Consider the following 20,813-nt stretch of genomic DNA (forward strand, 5'->3'; position numbering starts at 1 on the left):
TTCAAATCCCTGAGCTGACAAGGTACAACTCTGTTGTTCTGCCCACTGTTCCTAGGCCGTCATTGAAAATAAGAATTTGTTCTAGTTAAATAAATTTTAAAAGGCCCTTCTCCCCCGATTGCTGAGTTTGGCAGGGGGGTCAGCTCTAGAAAGAGCCTTGGTGATTCAAAACTTCTTCCATTTAAAAATGATGGAGGCCACAGTGTTCTTGGGGACCTTCAATGCTACAGACATTTTTGGTACCCTTCCCAAGATCTGTGCCTCGACACAATCCTGTCTCGGAGCTCTATTGACAACTCCTTCGACCTCATGGCTTGGTTTTTGCTCTGACATGCACTGTCAACTGTGGGACCTTATATAGACAGGTGTGTGCCTTCCCAAATCATGTCCAATCAATTAAAATTACCACAGGTGGACTCCAATCCAGGTTTAGAAACATCATATGGCTGTAACGTAACAAATTGTGGAAAAAGTCAATGGGTCTGAATACTTTCTGAAGGCACTAAGTATTAAAAGTAAAAGTATAAAGTACATAAAATTACTTATATTAAGCAAACCAGAGGGCAGAATGTTCTTGCTTTTTATTTATTTACAGATAGCCAGGGGCAATCAACACTCAGACATAATTTACACATTATTTTTTATGTTTAGTGAGTCCACCAGATCAGAGGCCGTAGGGATGACCAGGGATGGTCTTTTGATAAGTGTGTGAATTTGACCATTGTCCTGCCAAAATGTAACAAGTACTTTGGGTGTAACGAGTACTTAAAAAAAATGTATTGAGTAAAAAGTACATTATTTTCTTTAGGAATGTAGTGAAGTAGAAGTAAAAGTAGGCAAAAATGTAAGCAGTAATGTAAAGGACAGATAAGTAAAAAATACTTTAAGTAGTTTTTTGGGGTAAGTACTTTACACCACTGTTGAGAGGTGTAGGTAGGTGTATGTGTTTTGAAGTGGAACAGCTTGTTTTGTGTACAAATGGTTGTTCTCTGATCAGTCAGTGATTATATGAACAACTTTTTTTGACAAAGTAATTTCTTCTGAAAGTAGTGTGTATTATTACCTCCATTCAGGAGGTACATGGGAAATGTGTGTTGTGTTTTATTGCCCAGATTTTGCATCATCTCCAAATGATTTACTCTCTTTGTGTCAATGAAGAATTGCTTTACTGTTGTCACTTACAGTACCATAGTGGCAACATATTGAGAAAACCTTGATATGAGGTTGGTATTGTTTGAGTGTTTGTTAGTTCAAATAAATGAGACAATGGTTCATTCATGGGCACTTCCTTGTCATATAAGCACTTATTTATAGGATAAATACGTCCATATTTCACAACTAGGCAATAGAATTACACTCACTGATATGAGGGATGATGGTGCTATAAAAGTCGATTTCATAAAGAGAAGCGATAAGTGTGTGCCAATGCAGTATCATTGAAGCAAACTTTTCCTGAATAAAAAGATACTCTTGGAATTGAATAACATTATATTAAAATGCATTTTTTTCGGCAGGACTCTTTTGGAAGAAAGATTTTGTTCGTACTTACAAGTTTCTCTGAGGTTTGTCTACTGAGAAGGGAACATGCCTTTGAACTACACCTCCCACAATCCCCTCCGCTTAGTCTGACGCGTCGAAAACGGAAGTTGTTCGGGTATCTCCGGTCGTCACTAGTTATCCCAGCCAGAAAGTCGAAATTATGGCTAAACCCCGCCTATTTCTACAATTTATCTTCTTAAAATCTGGTTTTAAACCTAACACTAACCGTAACTCCACTGCTAACCTTAACCTTAAATTACGACCAAAAAGCTTTATTTTTATTTTTACTATTAATACGTACGATATAACCAATTTGACTTTGTGACTGTGGTAGCTAACTAAAGTAATGACAAACGGGATCTCCATTTTAAAGTCAGAATCGCGTTTACGTTCATGAAGATCACTTTATAATGAAGTGAGTATAAGTGACCGATTATGTGCTGTACATTTTGTATCGACTGCACCTATTTTATAGTTACTCGCGTAGGTGTAATGTTAATAGTGATCATGTGAAGAGATCTAGCTAACTCAACTAGCCAGCCAGCCACTAACTTTACTTGGACATCAGTCAACATGGCTAACGTTGTCTTGCTAATAATTTGCTACTGTTACTAATGTTAACGTTATATAAATACACCATACTAACCATAATAGCTGCTAGCTAACTAGTCAGATGGTATATAGTTACTCATGGGGTAAAAAAAATACAAAAAGGAAGCTTGGCCATGGATGGTCAAGAAAAGAGATAGGATCAGCAGATAGATGATTCTGTATTCTATTGCATGTTAAACACTATTTTTGTCCATCTCTCCCTCCCACCCTGCAGTCCCCTGACCAAAGTGAAGTTGATCAATGAGTTGAATGAGAGAGAGGCCTCACTGGGGGTCAAGGAGACTGTGTCATGGCACTCGGAGTACAAGGACAGCGCCTGGATATTCATCGGTAAGAGGCTGTGTCAGAGAGTTTTGGGATTGAGTAGAATTGATCCAACCCCTTGTATTACAAATCCACACCATACTAACAGCCAAGGTTGATGTTTAGAGTGTACTGGCAGATCACCAGTTGGGGGCTGAAAATGAGTGGCTTGTTTATTCAGTTAATGGCTTGTTCTCCAGTCTCTCACCACCAGAGTTATAAGCCTCTTTTTTTAACCTTAGTGTTTCTGTTGTAACCTGCAGGTGGATTTCCTTATGAGCTGACAGAAGGTGACATCGTCTGTGTTTTCTCTCAGTGAGGCCCATACATACCTTTTCCTCCCATCTCTCCACTCACTCACTCACTCACTCACATTCCCCTTTCTCTCCCCCGGTTCTTTCTGTCTCTTGTTTATCCAATTGCATGTCTCTTTCCATCCTTATCTTCCACTCTTCCCTCTGAACCTTCTTCCTTTTTCCTTCTGAGTAAAAAAATTCTGCATTAGATTGAGTTATCCTGGTTAATGTGTGTCTGCAGGTATGGCGAGATAGCCAACATCAACCTGGTGCGTGATAAGAAGACTGGTAAATCCAAAGGCTTCTGCTTCATCTGCTACGAGGACCAGAGGAGCACCATCCTGGCTGTGGATAACTTAAACGGGATCAAGGTAATGAACAGTAATCACTCCCAGCTGAGAGAGAACAAGAGAGAAATACATTTTATGAGACCAAACCAATAAACATGCATAAATGAAGGTTAGATGTACCAAACACTTTTACTGGCAAAATACTTGTAAATTACTGTACCTCATTACATTGTGTTATGATCTGTCTCTCTCTTGACATCTAGATAAAGGGGCGGACCATCCGAGTGGACCATGTGCTCAACTACCGCCCTCCCAAAGACAATGAGGACATGGACGATATCACCAAGCGCCTAAGGGAGGAGGGCTGTGCCCCTAAACTACCCGACCATTCATCTTCTGAGTCCGAAGAAGAGGAACAGTATGCTGTACCAGTGAAGAAGCCCAAGAAAGGTGAGGAGGGGATACTACTGGAGGCTTAGAGGGTACATGTCTGCTGCTTGTCATTCCCAGGGCCGTTTTGACTAAAGTAGATTTTAATTGTAAGGCAAGGACACTGAGTACAGCCGAGTAGTGAAGGATAACATGGCTGTCAGTGTCTCAAATAGGTGTATGTCATGTTCATATCATCTCCTCTTACCTGACCTCACTCCGTCTTTTCTTTCATTTCCAACCCAGACAAGAAAGAGAAGAAGAAAAAGAAAAAGGAGAAGAAGGCTCTAAAGGCAGAGAGGGAGCAGAGGGAGAGGATGGCCCAGACTCCACCCGGGCCTGTCCCGACAGCGAGGGTGAAGCAGGAGAAGGAGGACCTGGGTTATGACAAGTACAGCCAGCGGGGGGCGGCAGAGGAGCGGCTGAGGTCCAGGGGAGAGAGACCAGGGCCTGGGGCAGAACTACGGAACCCCCGAGACACACACAGGCAGGAGGACGGAGGGTTCCGAAATCGCTATGGAGACCAACAGGACAGAGAGAGGGATAGGTCCAGGGAGGATGAGAAGAGGAGACATGAGATGGGGGAGAGGAGAGATGGAGGACTGCAGTTGGAAAGCAAGAGGACAGGCAGGGAGGAGGGAGAAAGAACTAGGGAAAGAGAGAGGGACAATGATAGAAATAGGGAGAGCGAGAAAGACAGTGATAGAAATAAGGACAGGGAGCGAGAGAAAGACAGGGACAGTGATAGAAATAAGGACAGGGAGCGAGAGAAAGACAGGGACAGTGATAGAAATAGGGACAGGGAGCGAGATAAAGACAGGAATAGAGAGAGAGACCAGTCCAGTAAGCATAGAGAAGAACACAATCGGGAGAGAGAATACAGGAGAAAGTAACAGGAAATACATGCAATGAGAAGATGTCCTATACTGTTTCCACGACAGCAGCTTAGTCAACATCAGCAGCAAAGTAAATGGGAACTGGATTTCCAATGGATTGCCACCTTTAGTCTGCTGTAAATTGTTTAATTTGACTCACTGATTTACTGTTGTAAATAAAAATGACAATTGCTTTTGTAGAGAAGACTTGAGATTTGCTTTCAAACAAGAGTGAGACAGATGCCATATAAATAACATTTTTATTTTTGTAATTGGATTTCAAGACAACGCAAGATCGGAGCTTCCTCTTGGCTTCAAAAATAGAGGTAATTTTGGGTGAAAAGAAATAGAGAAATAGCCTCCAAAGATAACATTGACTGTCCAAAACAACATTACACAACTTGTAATTCAGTGAAGAACCAACAAAATTAGAAAATGAATAATTCTAATCAAACAGAGTATTTACCTGGTATCACTAGCCCAGGATTTTAACTGTAATTCATCCGTATCACTGAAAGTCACACTAAATTATGTTTAAAAGCCATATCAACATAGTTAATCACCAAGCGAGAGAGAACAAAGCATTGCTACAGAAATATATTCCATGAATAAATTAACTTTGTGTCAAAACATAAAAGGGGAAAAAGAGGTAAAGCACATTCTGCCTGTGATCATCAGACATTAAAGAAACAATTTAATTCCAACCAAGCGGTTAAGCGTGTGAAGGAGCCTGTCGATCGTTGGCATTTGAATCACAGTACATGTAATCAGCTCTTTTAATCTCATCACAAGGGTTCCAATGAAAATACCAAACTGGGGTACTGAGGACGAGCCACCATTTGTGCTCAGTAGACAGATATGAGTTAATCTCCCTCTCAAAACTCTCCCAGTGGGGGGCCAGGCAACAGACAGGCCACACTCACTTAATCACTGGTCACCACCGTTGGTGTCTGGCTGCATGAATAGATCCTCAATGCTATGCTATCCTCTAGTCCAGTTTATGCTGTTAGTTGCCTGGGTGGTGATGTACTAGATAGTTATGAATTCCAGGTCTGCGCTTACTGGTCAGACTGGGCTCGAGGTCAGAGGTCAATTTCTTCTTTGACCTGGGCCCCAGATGAGCAGACACTTAGCCAGGCTGGGAAGAAAAGGAGAGGAGACCATTGCGGTGTCCCAAATATATCTATTTTTAGTTAGGGACATAATTGCAATTGAAAGGGGAGTTTTGGAGCGTGGAAGTTGGTGCAATTTAACACTATGTGATGCAATATAGTTGAATATCATGCAAGCATCATATTTAACTGTGTTTTGACCAGTTCTCTGTTGAGATATAATAATAAAGTTCAGGAAGACAACCCAAATATTGACCTTCTGTCTTGGTTTATAAACTCCTCCACACTATATAGCCTCGAAGGTTTCCTACTGTATAGGAATACATCACACAAGCAGAACAAATATTTTGCCATTACAATTAACAACACTGACAATATCAACCCCCATCATTTCCTGTTTACAGAAAACAAACAAAGAAATACAGAAAACAAGCTCTGATCATAAACTGTAATGATCACATCTCAATCCACAATCTGACACAGATGATGCAGTCCATCCAGAGTCGAAAATAAGTTGTCAAGAGTATCTATCACAAATAAGAAATTGCACCCATATATCTGTTATAGAAACCTCACGGGATCTTGCAAGACTAGGGAAGAGAGAAGTATTGGGCCTGCTGTACAAAAGATGTCTTTGACATCATGTTTACTATGAATGTACTCAATCTAAAACACTTGGGTTGTATTTCCCTGAGGTATATCAAGAACGTGTGTACTTTTCAGGGTTGTAGAATGATTATAATGGATTGACAAGTGAAAATGCCTCTGAATGAGGTATGGTAGTAGGTGCCAGGTGCACTGGTTTGAGTGTGTCAACGCTGCTGGGTTTGTCACGCTCAACAATTTCCTGCGTGCATAAATAATGGTCCACCACCCAAAGGACATCCAGCCAATTTGACACAACTGTGGGAAGCATTAGAGTCAACATGGGCTAGTATCCCTGTGGAACGCTTGACACCTTATAGAGTCCTAACACCGACCAATTGAGTCTGTTCTGAGGGCAAAAGGGGGTCCAACTCATTAGGAATATTGTACACTCAGTGTACAGTGGATATCATAAGTATTCCACCACCTTGGATGTCTTCACATTTTATTGCTTTAGTTAGATTAAAATGGATTTGTCATTTTTTGTCAACGATCTACACAACATACTCTGAAATGCATAAGTGAGATTTTTACTTTTTACATTTCTTAAAATGTAATGAAAAATAATATACAATACCTTAATTAGATAAGTATTCACCCCGAGTCAATACATGCTAGAAACACTTTTGGCTTCACACTTGGATTGTGCAATATTTGCCCATTACTCTTTTTAAAATGTATCAAGCTCTGTCAAGGTGTTGGGGGTCATGGCTACAAAGCCATTTTGAAATCTTGCCATATATTTTCAAGCAGATTTAAGTCCAAACTTTCACTTGGTCACTCAGGAACATTATAAAGGTCTTCTTGGTAAGCAACTTCAGTATAGATTTGGCTTTGTGTTGTAGTTTATTACCCTGCTGAAAGGTACATTTGTCTCCCAATGTCTTGTGGAAAGCAAACTGAAGACTGTTTTCCTCTAGGATTTATCCTGAAAAATGCCAGTTTTTGCCAATGTCAAGCTCACCCAAACCATGATGCTGCCATGCTGGAAAATAAGGAGGCAGTTACTCAGTGATGTGCTGTGTTGGATTCGCCCCAAACATAAGGCTTTGCAATTAGGCCAAAAAGTGTATTCCTTTGCCGTGTTCTCGCAGTATAACTTTAGTGCTTTGTTGCACACAGGATGCATGTTTTGGAATATTCTGTATATTTATAGACTTCTTTTCACTCTGTCATTTAGGTCATTATTGTGGAATAACTGTTGTTGTTGTTGATCCATCCTTAGTTGGTTTCTCCCATCACAGCCATTTATCTCTGTAGCAGTTTTAAAATCACCAATGGCCTCGGTGACATCCCTGAGCAGTTTCCTTCCTGTCCTCCAGCTCAGTTCAGAACGACAACTGTTGTGTCTGGGTGGTTTAATACATCATCCACAGCATAATTATTAATTTGGCCAGGCTTAAAGAGATATTCAATGTCTGATTTGTTGTTACTCATCTACCAATCACTGCCCTTCTTTATGAGGCTTTTTATATGGCTCCCTGGTCATTGTAATTGAATCTGTGCTTGAAATCCAATACTTGACTGAGGGACCTTACAGATGTCATTTGGAGGACAGAGGAAGGTGTAGCCATTAAAAAAAATGTAAAATCTATTATTTCACACAGAGTGAGTCCATGTAATTTTTGTAATTTGTTGAGCCAAAATTTACTGCTGAACTAAATTTAGGGGGTGAATACTTATGCAACGACTATATTTGAGTTATAAAATGTTTATTCATTTGTAGAATTATTTTCATTTGACATTGAGTATTTGATGTAGTATAATAACAAAACAAAAAAATCACAATTACATCCATTTCAATCCCACTTTGTAAATACATCCAAGGGGGATGAATATTTATGATACCCACTGTAATGACAGCCTAGGTATTCATTAGCATTTCTAAGACTTGGCGTTCATATGACAGTACCTGCAAAGGATTTCTATCTACCATCGCATGTTTAAAGTAGCTGTCCAGTGTCTCCAGATTTCTATTAAATATTTATATGATCTATAATTAATTACAATATGAATGAAATAACGTCCACATTTTGGAAGGGAAACTCTGTGTTTGAATTCTCTGTGTTTGAATGATGTGGGGGTATTACCGGTCAATAAAAGTATTCATGACAAGTAAACCGCTGATTGGCCAGCTCAGCCAATGAGACGTCTCGGCCAAAAACCTGACGTCCTCCTCTATGATGAAATAGCAAGCATTTTTTAAGCAGTCTGTTTCAGATATGTTTTTGAAGTGTTTTTGTCCCCCCTCAAAACGTATGCTTTGGCTACACAATTACAAGTGTAGGACGAGTCAACAACATTATTTGGCTCAGTGAACAGATGAGCTTTTAAAAGTGAGCTTTTCCCTGGACAGTTACTTTAAGTTAGATGATAGAATGCTTATGAATGTTGTCAGATGTTTCTGTCAGGTAATGGTGATGTAGACCTAAAGGTGTTTTCAATTTGCAAAGTGGAAACAAATGCGCCATGAAATCCTGAGATCTCATTTTGTGGACAGTGTCTCTGCCTTCGTTTCACTGATTTGATCTCCTATTGCCCCATTAACAATACATTAATGCAATGCCAAACAGATCATCATTACTATTATTACTGATGTGTTTGTCTTTTATGACCATGTTTTTATTTCTGCCTTCATTTTGTATTGATATTGTGTTTATTTTCTGTAATTCAGGGCTAATCTGTGAATGAGACATTGGTCCAGCTCAGACTATGACTCCCTGATTAAATAAAGGCCTTTTTTTTTTTAAAGACTGCAGTTCTCAATGACTCGTGGCAACTGATCATGATAACTGACGCAGTATTAAAGTCCATCTTAGGAAAACATGACCGTCACAGTTAGCATTTTTTGCTGACATTACAGATAAACCATAGCGATTGCAGAGCTGTGCTGCCCAAAGGACTGTGTTGGCAGAAATGTCTGTCCAGGCAGTGGGTAGAGCAGGGACACTGACCACTAGAGCAGAATGGCAGGTAGTTACAACAGCTCAAAATAACCTCAAAACCTCTGTACCACAGTTGGAGTAACCATGAACACATACATAGCGCTCAAATTAACAGAATATCCTCATACTATCTTTTAGAAAATATGGTCATCCAACATTTACATATTTCAAATGTTTATAAGAAAGACGAGAGCAGTGGAGCAGAGGTGATCGGCAGAGGATGTTTCTGGGTATACTGCAGGGGTTTGTGGGAAAGTAGTGGGGATCCCTCCCCCCATGCAGGACATCAGGAGAGCGAGCAGGAGAGGACTGTTGGATTACAGACATATCCGTGGTCGACGTCAGAGGTATTTCATGGAAAGGTGGGTACTTGCTCGGTTACTATGATGCCAGGTGAGGGTGAAGGTACATGGCTACACTACTATGGGATGCCCATTTTTGCCCCGAAGTCCACTCAAACCGAGAGTCTGTTCAAGACACTGAGGGTTGGTCTGAGTCAGTCCTCAGAGATGCCCTCCCAACGCAGGACATGCAAGTTAGGATACATACAAAAGTAAGGCTGTGGTGGGTTGACTGACACAACAGGAAAACTACCCCCATATTACAGTATATCAGAGCATAAAATAATTGAAGGTAAACCAGGTTCAACGATTAAGAGAATTGTTACACAGGAACAAATAAGAAAAATGTGTGTATTTACAAATGCGTGCCTCCTCCATACTGTTCTCTGTTGGTAAGGAGTGTATGCAGAGAAAAACACAGCATAAATAATCCCAACCGTGGTGGTACTGTGGGACTTGCTCCAGAACATTCTCAGTGCTTTAAACCTTGACAATAACCTCATCTTCAAAGCAAACATTGAAGTATTCACAAACGCACACACACAATAAAATGAGACTTGACTTGTATCATGAAGTGAACATAATGTCATATTTTAAATAGCATGACACCTCGAGACCTTGGGACTATCTGCGCAAAGCAGTTCTGAGATATTGAGCATAAAAGTCCACACATCTCAGAACTGTTTTGTAGTGAATTATTCTTTCTTAATTAACATTCATCACATTTGTTAAAGCGAAAGTTCCCCAAAATGGCAAATACACTATATCCTACGGAGAAACTAGTAACATTGTTAAAGCTTAGCTATGGATGAGTAAACTGATACTGTTCTGGTCTCTGACACAAGGTCAGTAAACTACTTGCTATTAATCGATAAAATCTGTTAAATTTCTCCTCCATGGAGGTTTTCGTATTGATATAGAACAAGACAAAAACAGTAATGCCTCTAAGTGCCTAAAATATGCTCTAATGCACCTGTATTTATTAGTTTTTAACCTTACATTATGGCCATTGTTCTGAAAAAGTGGTGAGAAAAAATTTTTGAATTGAAAAAGAGGACCAGAACGAACCTATGATATAATAATCAAGAACTTGGGACTATAAGGTTCTATCTGCAAAATCTATCGTTTCTAGATGGAATCATTTTCAAGTCCCAGATCTCAGAACTGTTTTGCGATGTTACACTTTTATGACTCAATAAGTATATCACCTTACATGCAATTATTTTTGATTGACAACCCAGCATTGTGAATGGATTGCAGATAGAACCTTAAAGTTAAAAAGGTGTTTGCGCAAATAGAACTTACAATTTATTCATTTTCTTTCCATTACAAACCGGACCTCTCTCACATGTAAAGGACCACCAAAAGACCAACTATCTGAATAACTCATTTTTGACCAAAATGGAAGATAGAATCTTATAGTCGCAAGGTCCGGTCTTTCATTCAGGGATTTAAATGAAAATGACCATACAAAAAGGCGTGGGACTTCATTGTTAGCAAACAAGCTAACCTTTGATCAGTCAGGGTATAAACAACAGAACTTGTGACTTTGGAGAAGTAACATGCTTTTGTTGTTTGAGAATGTAAATATTCAACTTAAGTTTGTTTTACATTTGTTGTTTGTATTGTCATACAGAATCCATGTGAATAACTAGGCACTAGGGTTTTACCGAACAGGGGTTACACGAGAGGTTTCATACCATCATTACGAAGGACTTATGAAACCTTTATGATACGTTATGATGACCAAAAATCTAATCTTTCTTTATTCTACATGCTGGACAGATATGCTTACAATCTCAGGATCAATCGCCTGAGTGTACAAAACATTAGGAACATCTGCTCTTTCCATGACAGACTGACCAGGTGAAATCTATGATCCATTATTGATGTTACCTGTTAAATCCACTTCAAATCAGTGTAGATGACGGGGAGGAGATGGGTTAGCAAAATATTTTTAATTCTTGAGACAATTGAGATGAGGATTGTGTATGTATGCCATTCCGAGGATGAATGGGCAAGACAAAATATTTAAGTGTCTTTGAACGGGGTATGGTAGTAGGTGCCAGGCGCACCGGTCTGAGTGTGCCAAGAACTGCAACACTGCTGAGGTTTTCATGCTTACAGTTTCCCGTGTGCATCAAGAATGGTCCACCATCCAAAGGACATCCAGCCAACTTGACAACTGTGGGAAGCATTGGAGTCAACATGGGCCAGCATCCCTGTTGAACACATTCAACACCTTGTAGAGTCCATACCCAGACGAATTGAGGCTGTTCTGAGAGCAAAAGGGGATGCAACTCAATACTAGGAAGGTGTTCCTAATGTTTCGTACACTCAGTGTATATTATACACACAACTTCTCAGTTACAGTGTCATCTTCATTTCATAGACACTCTGGGCATACAATAGGCTTGTTTTAATAAGCATGACATACTTATGGAAATGGTTGCGTTTTGCAGCTTACTGTTTTGAACAGTAAGGAGTTGGTTTGTAGTCTGTGTAATCCTTTAGCAGAGCATGAGCAACCCCTCAGCTCACACTAACCCAGACTGGGAGGCAGCGCATTGGTCACCATCAGGCCCCGACTCTGCCCACATGTGTCTCTGAAGCCCCGATTTGTCCACTGTCCAATTTACTGAAACTTGATTTGCTGTGAGGATTAGAAAGCTGCATCTGCAGGGGCCACTGGCTGTTGAAGTGGAGCTTCTCTGAATCTGCCGGGTGGAAGCAGATTGACGGACCGCCTCTTCTTACCCTGGGCAGTGCCCTCCTTGCCTGGCACCGGTTGGCTGGGCAGAAGAGGTGGTGGGGGTGAGCGGGGTGGGAGCAGTTGAAGAGGGATGTGGGGTCCTGGGAGCAAGGCAAACTCACCTGGGCACAGGTAGGGAATCAATCATTACAAGCCCACCACATGTAAGCTACTGTACACTGTCTCCAGCACACACAATGAGAGAACAGGCACACACCTTGAAACTACACTACAGGCCAGTCTCCATTCAAGCATTATGGGGAGCCAACAAGGCTCAAGCAGCAACACACACACACATATATCCTCTCGATCTCCTACCTGTCCTCTCACACACACACTCTACTGCATCACACAGCAGTCAGTAACTGTATACTGGTTTGTGTGTAAGTCTGAGAACGAGAGGTGTGTAACTTCTACGCACGGGTATGTGTGTTTCCACATCTGAGCAGCTCAGCACATAGAGATGGTGACGTTGATCCCCAGGTTGCCGTTGTCAGCAAACAGGTGAGCAATGGACGTGTCAAACACCAGACAGTCGCTGTTCATGATGGCGGCCGCTACGCCGTCATGGATGGAGCGGGGCGTGGCCTCCCAGGTGAGGCGCCGCCGGTTCCCGTTGAGCTCCAGGCGGTAGGCGAAGTTCTCGGCCTGCTTCCTCGTTCCGATGAGCAGCACCACAGCAAAGAACTGCTGGTGGCCCTCGTACTTCTCCTGCTTCTCCAGGACCAGCATGAAGTGGTGGCCGAAGCAGGACTGCATCATGACCCAGTCCACAGCCCCCGGCAGGTTGATGTCTGTGGCCAGGAAGACGATGTCCTCTCCCTGCAGGGTGGTGATGGACTTGTGGGCATGCATCAGGTGGGGCATGACAGCCTCCAGGGAGCCCTGCCACTTACAGGAAGCTCCGGGGCACGGGCAGGTGTAGGGACGGAACTCACACACTTCCTCGTGTTCAGGCTTCTCACTGTGGTGGAGGGACAACAGGCAGCCGGCTGATGCGTACTGGAAGGGGGAGAGCGAGAATGACAATTGTTTACAATTTGGTTTTAGGTATGTTGATTGATAACCTATTCTTGTTTATGACAATAAGCTTGAAGTGGAATGGAGTTGAATGAGCCACAGATGGGAGAGGAAAGATAGAATGGGAGAGGGAAAAGAAAAGGATATGGGGGGAGAGGAAATGAAGGAATGATGGTGGAGAGGGAACAAAAGAAGAACAAATTGAGAGAAAGAAAAATGTGGGGGAGGAGAGAGAAAAGAGGCAGGGAAAGAGTGCAAGAGAGAGGGAACAAAGACATGGAGGAGGGAGGGGGTGTGAGGGAGAGCATGTGAAGAGTAGTAGATAAAATGAGGAGGGTAAGGAGTGGGGGAGGAGAAGAACATGATCAAGATAAATGTTCATCAAAAGACCCATGACATTGTAATATCACCAATTACCATTCATGAGACATTACTGTCCAACCAATGTTATGCATAGAAAACTAAGGCTATACAGATGATGGGAGCCAAGGTTGAGTGTAAATGCCAACTGCATTCCATTTTCGGTGAAAGTGTCAGGGTACGAGTGTGTGATGTGTGCGTGTGTGGTGTGCGTGTTTGACGACGAAGCAGCTGCCTATAGATGTTTGTGTGTGCATGCTTATGAGCTGGTGTGAGGCATGCATGCATGCTCTTTAAAGGAGGAGAGGCTCAGGTCAATCAAGACGAGATGAATTGCATGGCTCCAGTACAGGGCTTTCTCCTTGATCATCTTCGACAGGGAATATCAATGAAGGTCATACTGGTATGCTCTCCCTCCCTCTCCTCCTCATACGGCTGCTTAATCTAGTTCAACAGCAGCAGCACCTCTCTAGACAAACCCTCTGGCACTACTACAGCTTCCAAACATCAGCGGAGATGTTAGGCAGGACAAATCTTAGAAGATTCGATGGTAATGAAACAATGCACGAAAGCAATGCAATACAAGGCCATTCAACTAAATGAGACACATGACATCGTTAGCAGGGATGTTTTTAAAAGAAATGCACAATCTGAGTCATCAGCAGACAACAGTAAAGATCGAGTGTAGCAGGAGAGGAGAGACAGTATGGGAAGACATGTCATGTGCGTAGCTCCTCCATTTCTGGGAGTGCTGGGGAGGTATTGAATGGTTGGAGTAATAAATGGATTATCTAATGAAAGATGCATAGAGGAGGCGGATCTGGCTGTTTGGCCTTGATGAGACTGGAGGGAGAGGGCTTCTGCTGAACTAGAGCGGGACTCACGTCCTGAAGGGCTACTAACACAAGGCCAGGAGATCCATTTGATGTCATTAAGGTGGATAAACCTGGGATAGATAGACAACCTATTGTCTATGATGGAAAGCTTGAATTGGAAGTTCCATCAGGAAGGAATTGAAGCAAATGTCACTATATACCCACTCAGTTCTGTTAGATCAGTCATTACTCCAAGCAAGGTAGGAAGGAATAAATTATCATTTTTCTAAGCATTCCAACAGGGCCTATGTGCTGTGTCCTCCTTTTAACCTGGGATTGAAAGGATGGGAGCGTGTGAAGGAGGAGGACCGAGGGAGGATGTGGGGTGACATGGTGTGAGAGATGCTTGTGTTTTGGCCCCAGTTGACCAAGGTTGTGGTCAATTCAGAATTTAATAGAGAATGACTCAAATTCCAATTAAATTATTGGATTTTAATTTTAAAAATAGTAAACATGAATTAAAAGGAAATAGAATGCAATGAAATTCAAATGCCTCTTCTATTCAAATACACATCTTGTACATAAAACATGCCGTTATACACATGCATATAAAATATGGTTGACATTTTCCAGAATGCATTAGTAACCCTCAAATTATAATGGGCTATTCTAAGCACTAAGGTCAAAAGAGTATGAACATTGTTTCCATAGAAAAGTGATATATTCTTTGGTATCTGGAAGTGTGTCAGATACAATGAAAATCTCATGTTCTATGACAGAGTGGAATTTTTTTGAATTGCACGGAATTAAATTCTACTTCCTGAACCTCAAATTCTACATCCTGTGGGGTGTGGTCAATCAAGTCAAATTTCAACTCATGAATTGAATGAGAGTCAATTCAAAATTCTGAATTGCGCACAACCCTGCAGTTAACTGCCCTAGGGGGCAAGTTTTAATATTTGCCCCATTAATTATTAATCTGTGTGGCAGATTAGAGGCTTTCCCACTTGGTGTGATCTAACATAGCTATTGGACCCTCTGGACCATTTGAGAGGATAGAAGCATGACCGACAAACCGTGCGTTATATATAGGCTAGCTGGGTATTACAACCATCAGGGGCCAGACATGCACAACTGCAACTGTTTGGGTTAGAACATGTTGGTTAAAATCAAATACTGATTCCCCTCTCCATTAAAAGTTTCCCAATTATTAACCTAACAATCTGGTTAAACGTCATTCCATTCGGATTTTCAAATGGGCCTACTTGCAGTCACGCAAATTCCTCTGTATCCTTTCTCACCCTCCCCCAGACCAAATATTTGTATAGAAGTCAGTCTGTTTCACTGGTTGAGTCCCTGGGGGAAGCTGATCCTCTTATCCACCTTTATTAATGAGTGATTGACAGGATTTGTTGCCGTAATCCTGTCGGCAGGCCGTCTGTGATAACGCTCGCTCCCTCCTCGATGAGGGGTGTGTGTGCTCGGGGGTTGGGAGGGAGAATGGGTAAATGAGGACCTCTGGAAGAGTGCCCCAATGTTGCCAATTAATTTAGGCAAATATAATTGAAAAACCTTGTCCATCAAAAATGGTCACATTTCCTCAGAGCCACCAAAACATTAACACACGCTAAACAACTGAGCAGCGCTCACATTACATCTCATGGAATGTAGCGTGTCCCTGCTCCATTTGGATCAAACCCCTTGTTCTCCTCTTCATCTCGGAATACAATAACAGTGATTGTACACCTTGTCCTACCTCCATCTACTCCTCCTCCAGTGTGTGTGTGTGTGTGTGTGTGTGTGTGTGTGTGTGTGTCGGACCAGAGTCATAGCCCGGCGTCTCTCTGTGGGGTGCTGCAGAGTCTCAGGGTTTTCATGTCAACTACACTTCTCTACACTGTCAATGACGTAGTGCACACACACACAACCCCCTGACACTTATTCACCCACACAATAAAAAAAAAAAAATCTATTTAGCTCTCTAAACCAGGGAGTGAAAAACCAACTGGTTTGTTGGCAATCCCCTGACATTAACAAAAGCTGGTAAATTCACCCAGTGGTGGTAAATGCTATTTTCTTCCTCGCACTCATTTTAATTAAACCTAATCTAGCCCGGGCCTGGGCTCTGGAGGCCTGCTAAAATCCTAACTAAAGCATTATTTTTCTAGTACTGGCTGGCTTGGGATAACTGCATGGTGGGGGGCGATATGGCGGAGGCTGGGGGATAGGGCTAGCAATAAGGATGGGACTGGTGCTGGGCAGATAGAGATGGGGTTGAGGCTGGGGAGATGGGGATGGAGATAGGTCTACTAGGGTACGTGGGCTGGGGCGGAGGCATGGGGCCAAGGTCTAGAGCAGGGTTTCCCAACTGGCGGGTGGTTTTATTTAAAAAAGGAAATGGCCTGCGGCCGAATCTAGTTGATGATCCCTGGTCTAGAGAGATGGGGCTGGGTTCCTGCCAGGAAACGGGCCAAACCTTTGAAGAGGCACAAAGGTCAGCCCAGCCGCTGGCTGCTGAATTAATGAACTTCCACATTTAAGTTGCAAATCATGTGCAGTGAGCTTGGCCAGCGAGGGGAGTCTGACTGGAGCTGGCGGTGAACGTTTCCTAGACTTATGTGTTCACGTTAAATCAAAACAGAAGTTCGATAAACCGCCTTGGCTTGTATCCCTCTGCTTTGACATTCTTAAATGTACATATATTTTCTGAAATTCTGTATGCTTCTTTGTTGGTTTGATGACAGCTTTTGACTTGAGGGTATTTCCATCAAAAAGGAACCATGAGCTTCATCATGAAGTTCAAAGGAGCTTGTCGAAAAGCTAAATGCAAATATATTTTGGGGGAAATTAAGGCATATATAACATTTTCAACCATTTCCCATGTTTAGAATTTGGCATAATTAAAGGCTTTGATTTCTGGATAAACAGGTGTAAAAAGGGTCTTAGAAAACATCTGCCAGAAAGTCTTAAAAAGGTATCAGAAATACATCAAAACACAATAATGTTGACGTAAAGACCCCTGCCAACTAACATCAACACATATTTAGTTTTGGAGAAGCTGTTTACCTTCTATGAGTTAATGAAATACCCTGCCTTGTCTCAGGATGGTAAGTTGGTGGTTAAAGATATCCCTCTAGCGGAGTGGGGGCCGTGCTTTGGCAAAGTGGGTGGGGGTATATCCTGCCTGTTTGGCCCTGTCCGGGGGTATCATCGGATGGGGCCACAGTGTCTCCTGATCCCTCCTGTCTCAGCCTCCAGTACTTATTCTGCAGTAGTTTGTGTGTGTCGGGGGGCTCGGGTCAGTCTGTTATATTTGGAGTATTTCTCCTGTCTTATCCGGTGTCCTGTGTGAATTTAAGTATGCTCTCTCTAATTCTCTCTTTCTTTCTCCCTCTCTCGGAAGACCTGAGCCCTAGGACCACCTGGCATGATGACTCCTTGTTGTCCCCAGTCCACCTGGCCGTGCTGCTGCTCCAGTTTCGACTGTTGTGCCTGCAGCTATGGAACCCTGACCTGTTCACTGTGATTACTATTATTTGACCATGCTGGTCATTTATGAACATTTGAACATCTTGGCCATGTTTGTTTATAATCTCCACCAGGCACAGCCAGAAGAGGACTGGCCACCCCTCATAGCCTGGTTCCTCTCTAGGTTTCTTCCTAGGTTCTGGCCTTTCTAGGGAGTTTTTCCTAGCCACCGTGCTTCTACACCTGCATTGCTTGCTGTTTGGGGTTTTAGGCTGGGTTTCTGTACAGCACTTTGAGATATCAGCTGATGTAAGAAGGGCTATATAAATACATTTGATATATTGCCTTGTAATTCCATTAACGAAAACCACCACATATCTAAAGATATTTTCTAATCTCTCCACCTCATGGGGGAGGATAATGAAAGTTCACAGAATTAACAAGTAATGGTAGACCTACCAATAAATTGGTGATTCTACTGATATACATGGTTTATTAAGTGATTAAAACTTGTAATTCCGTTACCAATTTGGTTACTGAATTACCAACAACAACAAAAAAATCAGTAACGCCATTACTGCAACTGAATTGGCTGCAATGGAAAATCATAAGACACAAACCACTGTTGGGCCACCTTCTACCATCCTTTCACTGGCATATGTTTTTTTTTATGTTTTCATTTTATTTCACCTTTATTTAACCAGGTAGGCTAGTTGAGAACAAGTTCTCATTTGCAACTGCGACCTGGCCAAGATAAAGCATAGTTATTCGACACACATTCTTACCAAGATGGCATAGCAGTTCAGACGTCATTTGTCCTCGTCTTGTCCCATATATATGATGACTCCTTGTTGTCCCCAGTCCACCATATATACATATATATATATACATACACACACTTTTTCATACATTTTTTTATTTAAATTTTCCATAAACTCATCCTCAAAACACTCTCCTACAACCCGCCTCACCAATTTATATTTATAAAAAAAGTATATAAAAAAGTATTATTTACCTCAAGTCTGAAATCATCCAAGAAGCTAGCCAGAAACTCCAAACTTCAAGAAGCTAGCCAGAAACTAGCCAGAAGCTAGCCAGGAGCTAGCCAGAAGCTAGCCAGAAGCTAATCCAGAAGCTAATCACAAGCTGGGTCTGGAGCTGGCCGGAAACTGGCCAGAAGCTAGCTAGGAGCTAGCCAGAAGCTAATCCAGAAGCTAATCGGAAGCTAGTTGGAGTTTGTTGATTCCGGAGCGAGCATCGGTTGTTCCGGAGCTAGCCAGCTGAGGAGTTCCATCAATCACTCCTGGGGTGCGGTCACCTGTACGGACCCGTTTTGCTGCCTGCGCGGAGCCCCGCCGGGCCTTCACGGCTGAACTGCCGACGTTGCCTGGGCGCCCATCTGCGGCCTGCTAGCCATTAGCTGTCTTATCGGCTGATATCTGAATAGATAATCGGACAATTTATTTATTTATTTTTATTGTTATTTTTTTCTTCTTCTGGGCCTCTAGCTATATCTATTGTTTTTATTTCTGTTGTTGTGTGATTTGGATTGGTCCCCTCTACCACACGGAACCCCACTAATCTAATGACGGGGCGCAAGAGGTGGCTAATAACAGACGTCCATCCTATGCTAGCTTGCTACCGATGGCCTGGCTGGCTGTCTGGATCGCCGTGACCCCCAACCAACCTCTCCACTCTGGACCCTTTTGATCACTCGACTAAGCATGCCTCTCCTTAATGTCAATATGCCTTGTCCATTGCTGTTCTGGTTAGTGTTTATTGGCTTATTTCACTGTAGAGCCTCTAGTCCTGCTCACCATACATTATCCAACCTATTAGTTCCACCACCCACACATGCAATGACATCTCCTGGTTTCAATGATGTTTCTAGAGACAATATCTCTCTCTTCATCACTCAATACCTAGGTTTACCTCCACTGTATTCACATCCTACCATACCTTTATCTGTACATTATACCTTGATGCTATTTTATCGCCCCCAGAAACCTTCTTTTACTCTCTGTTCCAGACGTTCTAGACAACCAATTCTTATTGCTTTCAGCCGCACCCTTATTCTACTCCTCCTCTGTTCCTCTGGCGATGTAGAGGTGAATCCAGGCCCTACAGTGCCTTGCTCCACACCTATTCCCCAGGCGCTCTCTTTTGACGACTTCTGTAACCGTAATAGCCTTGGTTTCATGCATGTTAACATTAGAAGCCTTCTCCCTAAGTTTGTTCTATTCACTGCTTTAGCACACTCTGCCAACCCAGATGTTCTAGCTGTGTCTGAATCCTGGCTTAGGAAGACTACCAAAAATTCTTAAATTTTAATTCCAAACTACAACCTTTTCAGACAAGATAGAACTGTCAAAGGGGGCGGTGTTGCAATCTACTGCAAAGATAGCCTGCAGAGTTCTGTCCTACTATCCAGGTCTGTACCCAAACAATTTGAACTTCTACTTTTAAAAATCCACCTCTCTAAAAACAAGTCTCTCACCGTTGCAGTCTGCTATAGACCACCCTCTGCTCCCAGTTGTGCTCTGGACACCATATGTGAACTGATTGCCCCCCATCTATCTTCAGAGCTCGTGCTGCTAGGCGACCTAAACTGGAACATGCTTAACACCCCAGCCATCCTACAATCTAAACTTGATGCCCTTAATCTCACACAAATTATCAATGAACCTACCAGGTACCTCCCCAAAGCCTTAAACACAGGCACCCTCATAGATATCATCCTAACCAACTTGCCCTCTAAATACACCTCTGCTGTCTTCAACCAAGATCTCAGCGATCACTGCCTCATTGCCTGCATCCGTAATGGGTCAGCGGTCAAACGACCCCCACTCATCACTGTAAAACGCTCCCTGAAACACTTCAGCGAGCAGGCCTTTCTAATCGACCTGGCCGGGGTATCCTGGAAGGATATCGATCTCATCCCGTCAGTAGAGGATGCCTGGATATTTTTTTTAAATGCCTTCCTAACCATCTTAAATAAACATGCCCCATTC

At 42.4% G+C, this 20,813-nt stretch overlaps 2 protein-coding genes across 4 annotated transcripts in view; one reads left to right on the forward strand and one right to left on the reverse strand.

Annotated features, from left to right (window-relative positions):
• Window positions 1-1,848: 1,848 nt before the first annotated feature.
• On the forward strand, window positions 1,849-4,549 carry LOC135548523 (RNA-binding motif protein, X-linked 2-like). The gene is made up of 6 exons (XM_064978221.1): window positions 1,849-1,954; window positions 2,366-2,481; window positions 2,718-2,769; window positions 2,992-3,121; window positions 3,304-3,490; window positions 3,716-4,549. Exons 1-6 carry the CDS (start codon window positions 1,950-1,952, stop codon window positions 4,360-4,362), a joined length of 1,137 nt encoding a protein of 378 aa, XP_064834293.1. The 5' UTR covers window positions 1,849-1,949; the 3' UTR covers window positions 4,363-4,549.
• A 36-nt stretch (window positions 4,550-4,585) lies between these two features.
• The window catches only part of LOC135548525 (E3 ubiquitin-protein ligase Siah2), a 36,983-nt gene continuing 20,755 nt past the window's right edge, over window positions 4,586-20,813 (reverse strand). The window contains exons 2-3 of one of the 3 annotated variants that reach the window (XR_010456838.1): window positions 12,458-13,141; window positions 4,586-12,261 (exon numbers count right to left, since the gene is read on the reverse strand). Coding sequence is in view for 2 of the 3 variants with exons in the window: in XM_064978227.1 (XP_064834299.1) it covers window positions 12,590-13,141 (552 nt within the window). In the remaining variant the exon portion in view is untranslated. Of the gene's footprint in view, window positions 13,142-20,813 lie in introns of all 3 variants that reach the window. The other 2 variants (XM_064978227.1, XM_064978226.1) reach the window with 2 other exon arrangements.

Source organism: Oncorhynchus masou, chromosome 11 (genome assembly GCF_036934945.1).
Source record: "Oncorhynchus masou masou isolate Uvic2021 chromosome 11, UVic_Omas_1.1, whole genome shotgun sequence".
Taxonomy (NCBI): Eukaryota; Metazoa; Chordata; class Actinopteri; order Salmoniformes; family Salmonidae; genus Oncorhynchus; species Oncorhynchus masou.

Excerpts from the sequence above, each read along its gene's own strand:
- LOC135548523 (XM_064978221.1), top strand. Across the intron at positions 2,770-2,991 it reads ATCGTCTGTGTTTTCTCTCA|GTATGGCGAGATAGCCAACA; the intron begins GTGAGGCCCATA and ends GTGTGTCTGCAG. Across the intron at positions 3,491-3,715 it reads AGTGAAGAAGCCCAAGAAAG|ACAAGAAAGAGAAGAAGAAA; the intron begins GTGAGGAGGGGA and ends TTTCCAACCCAG.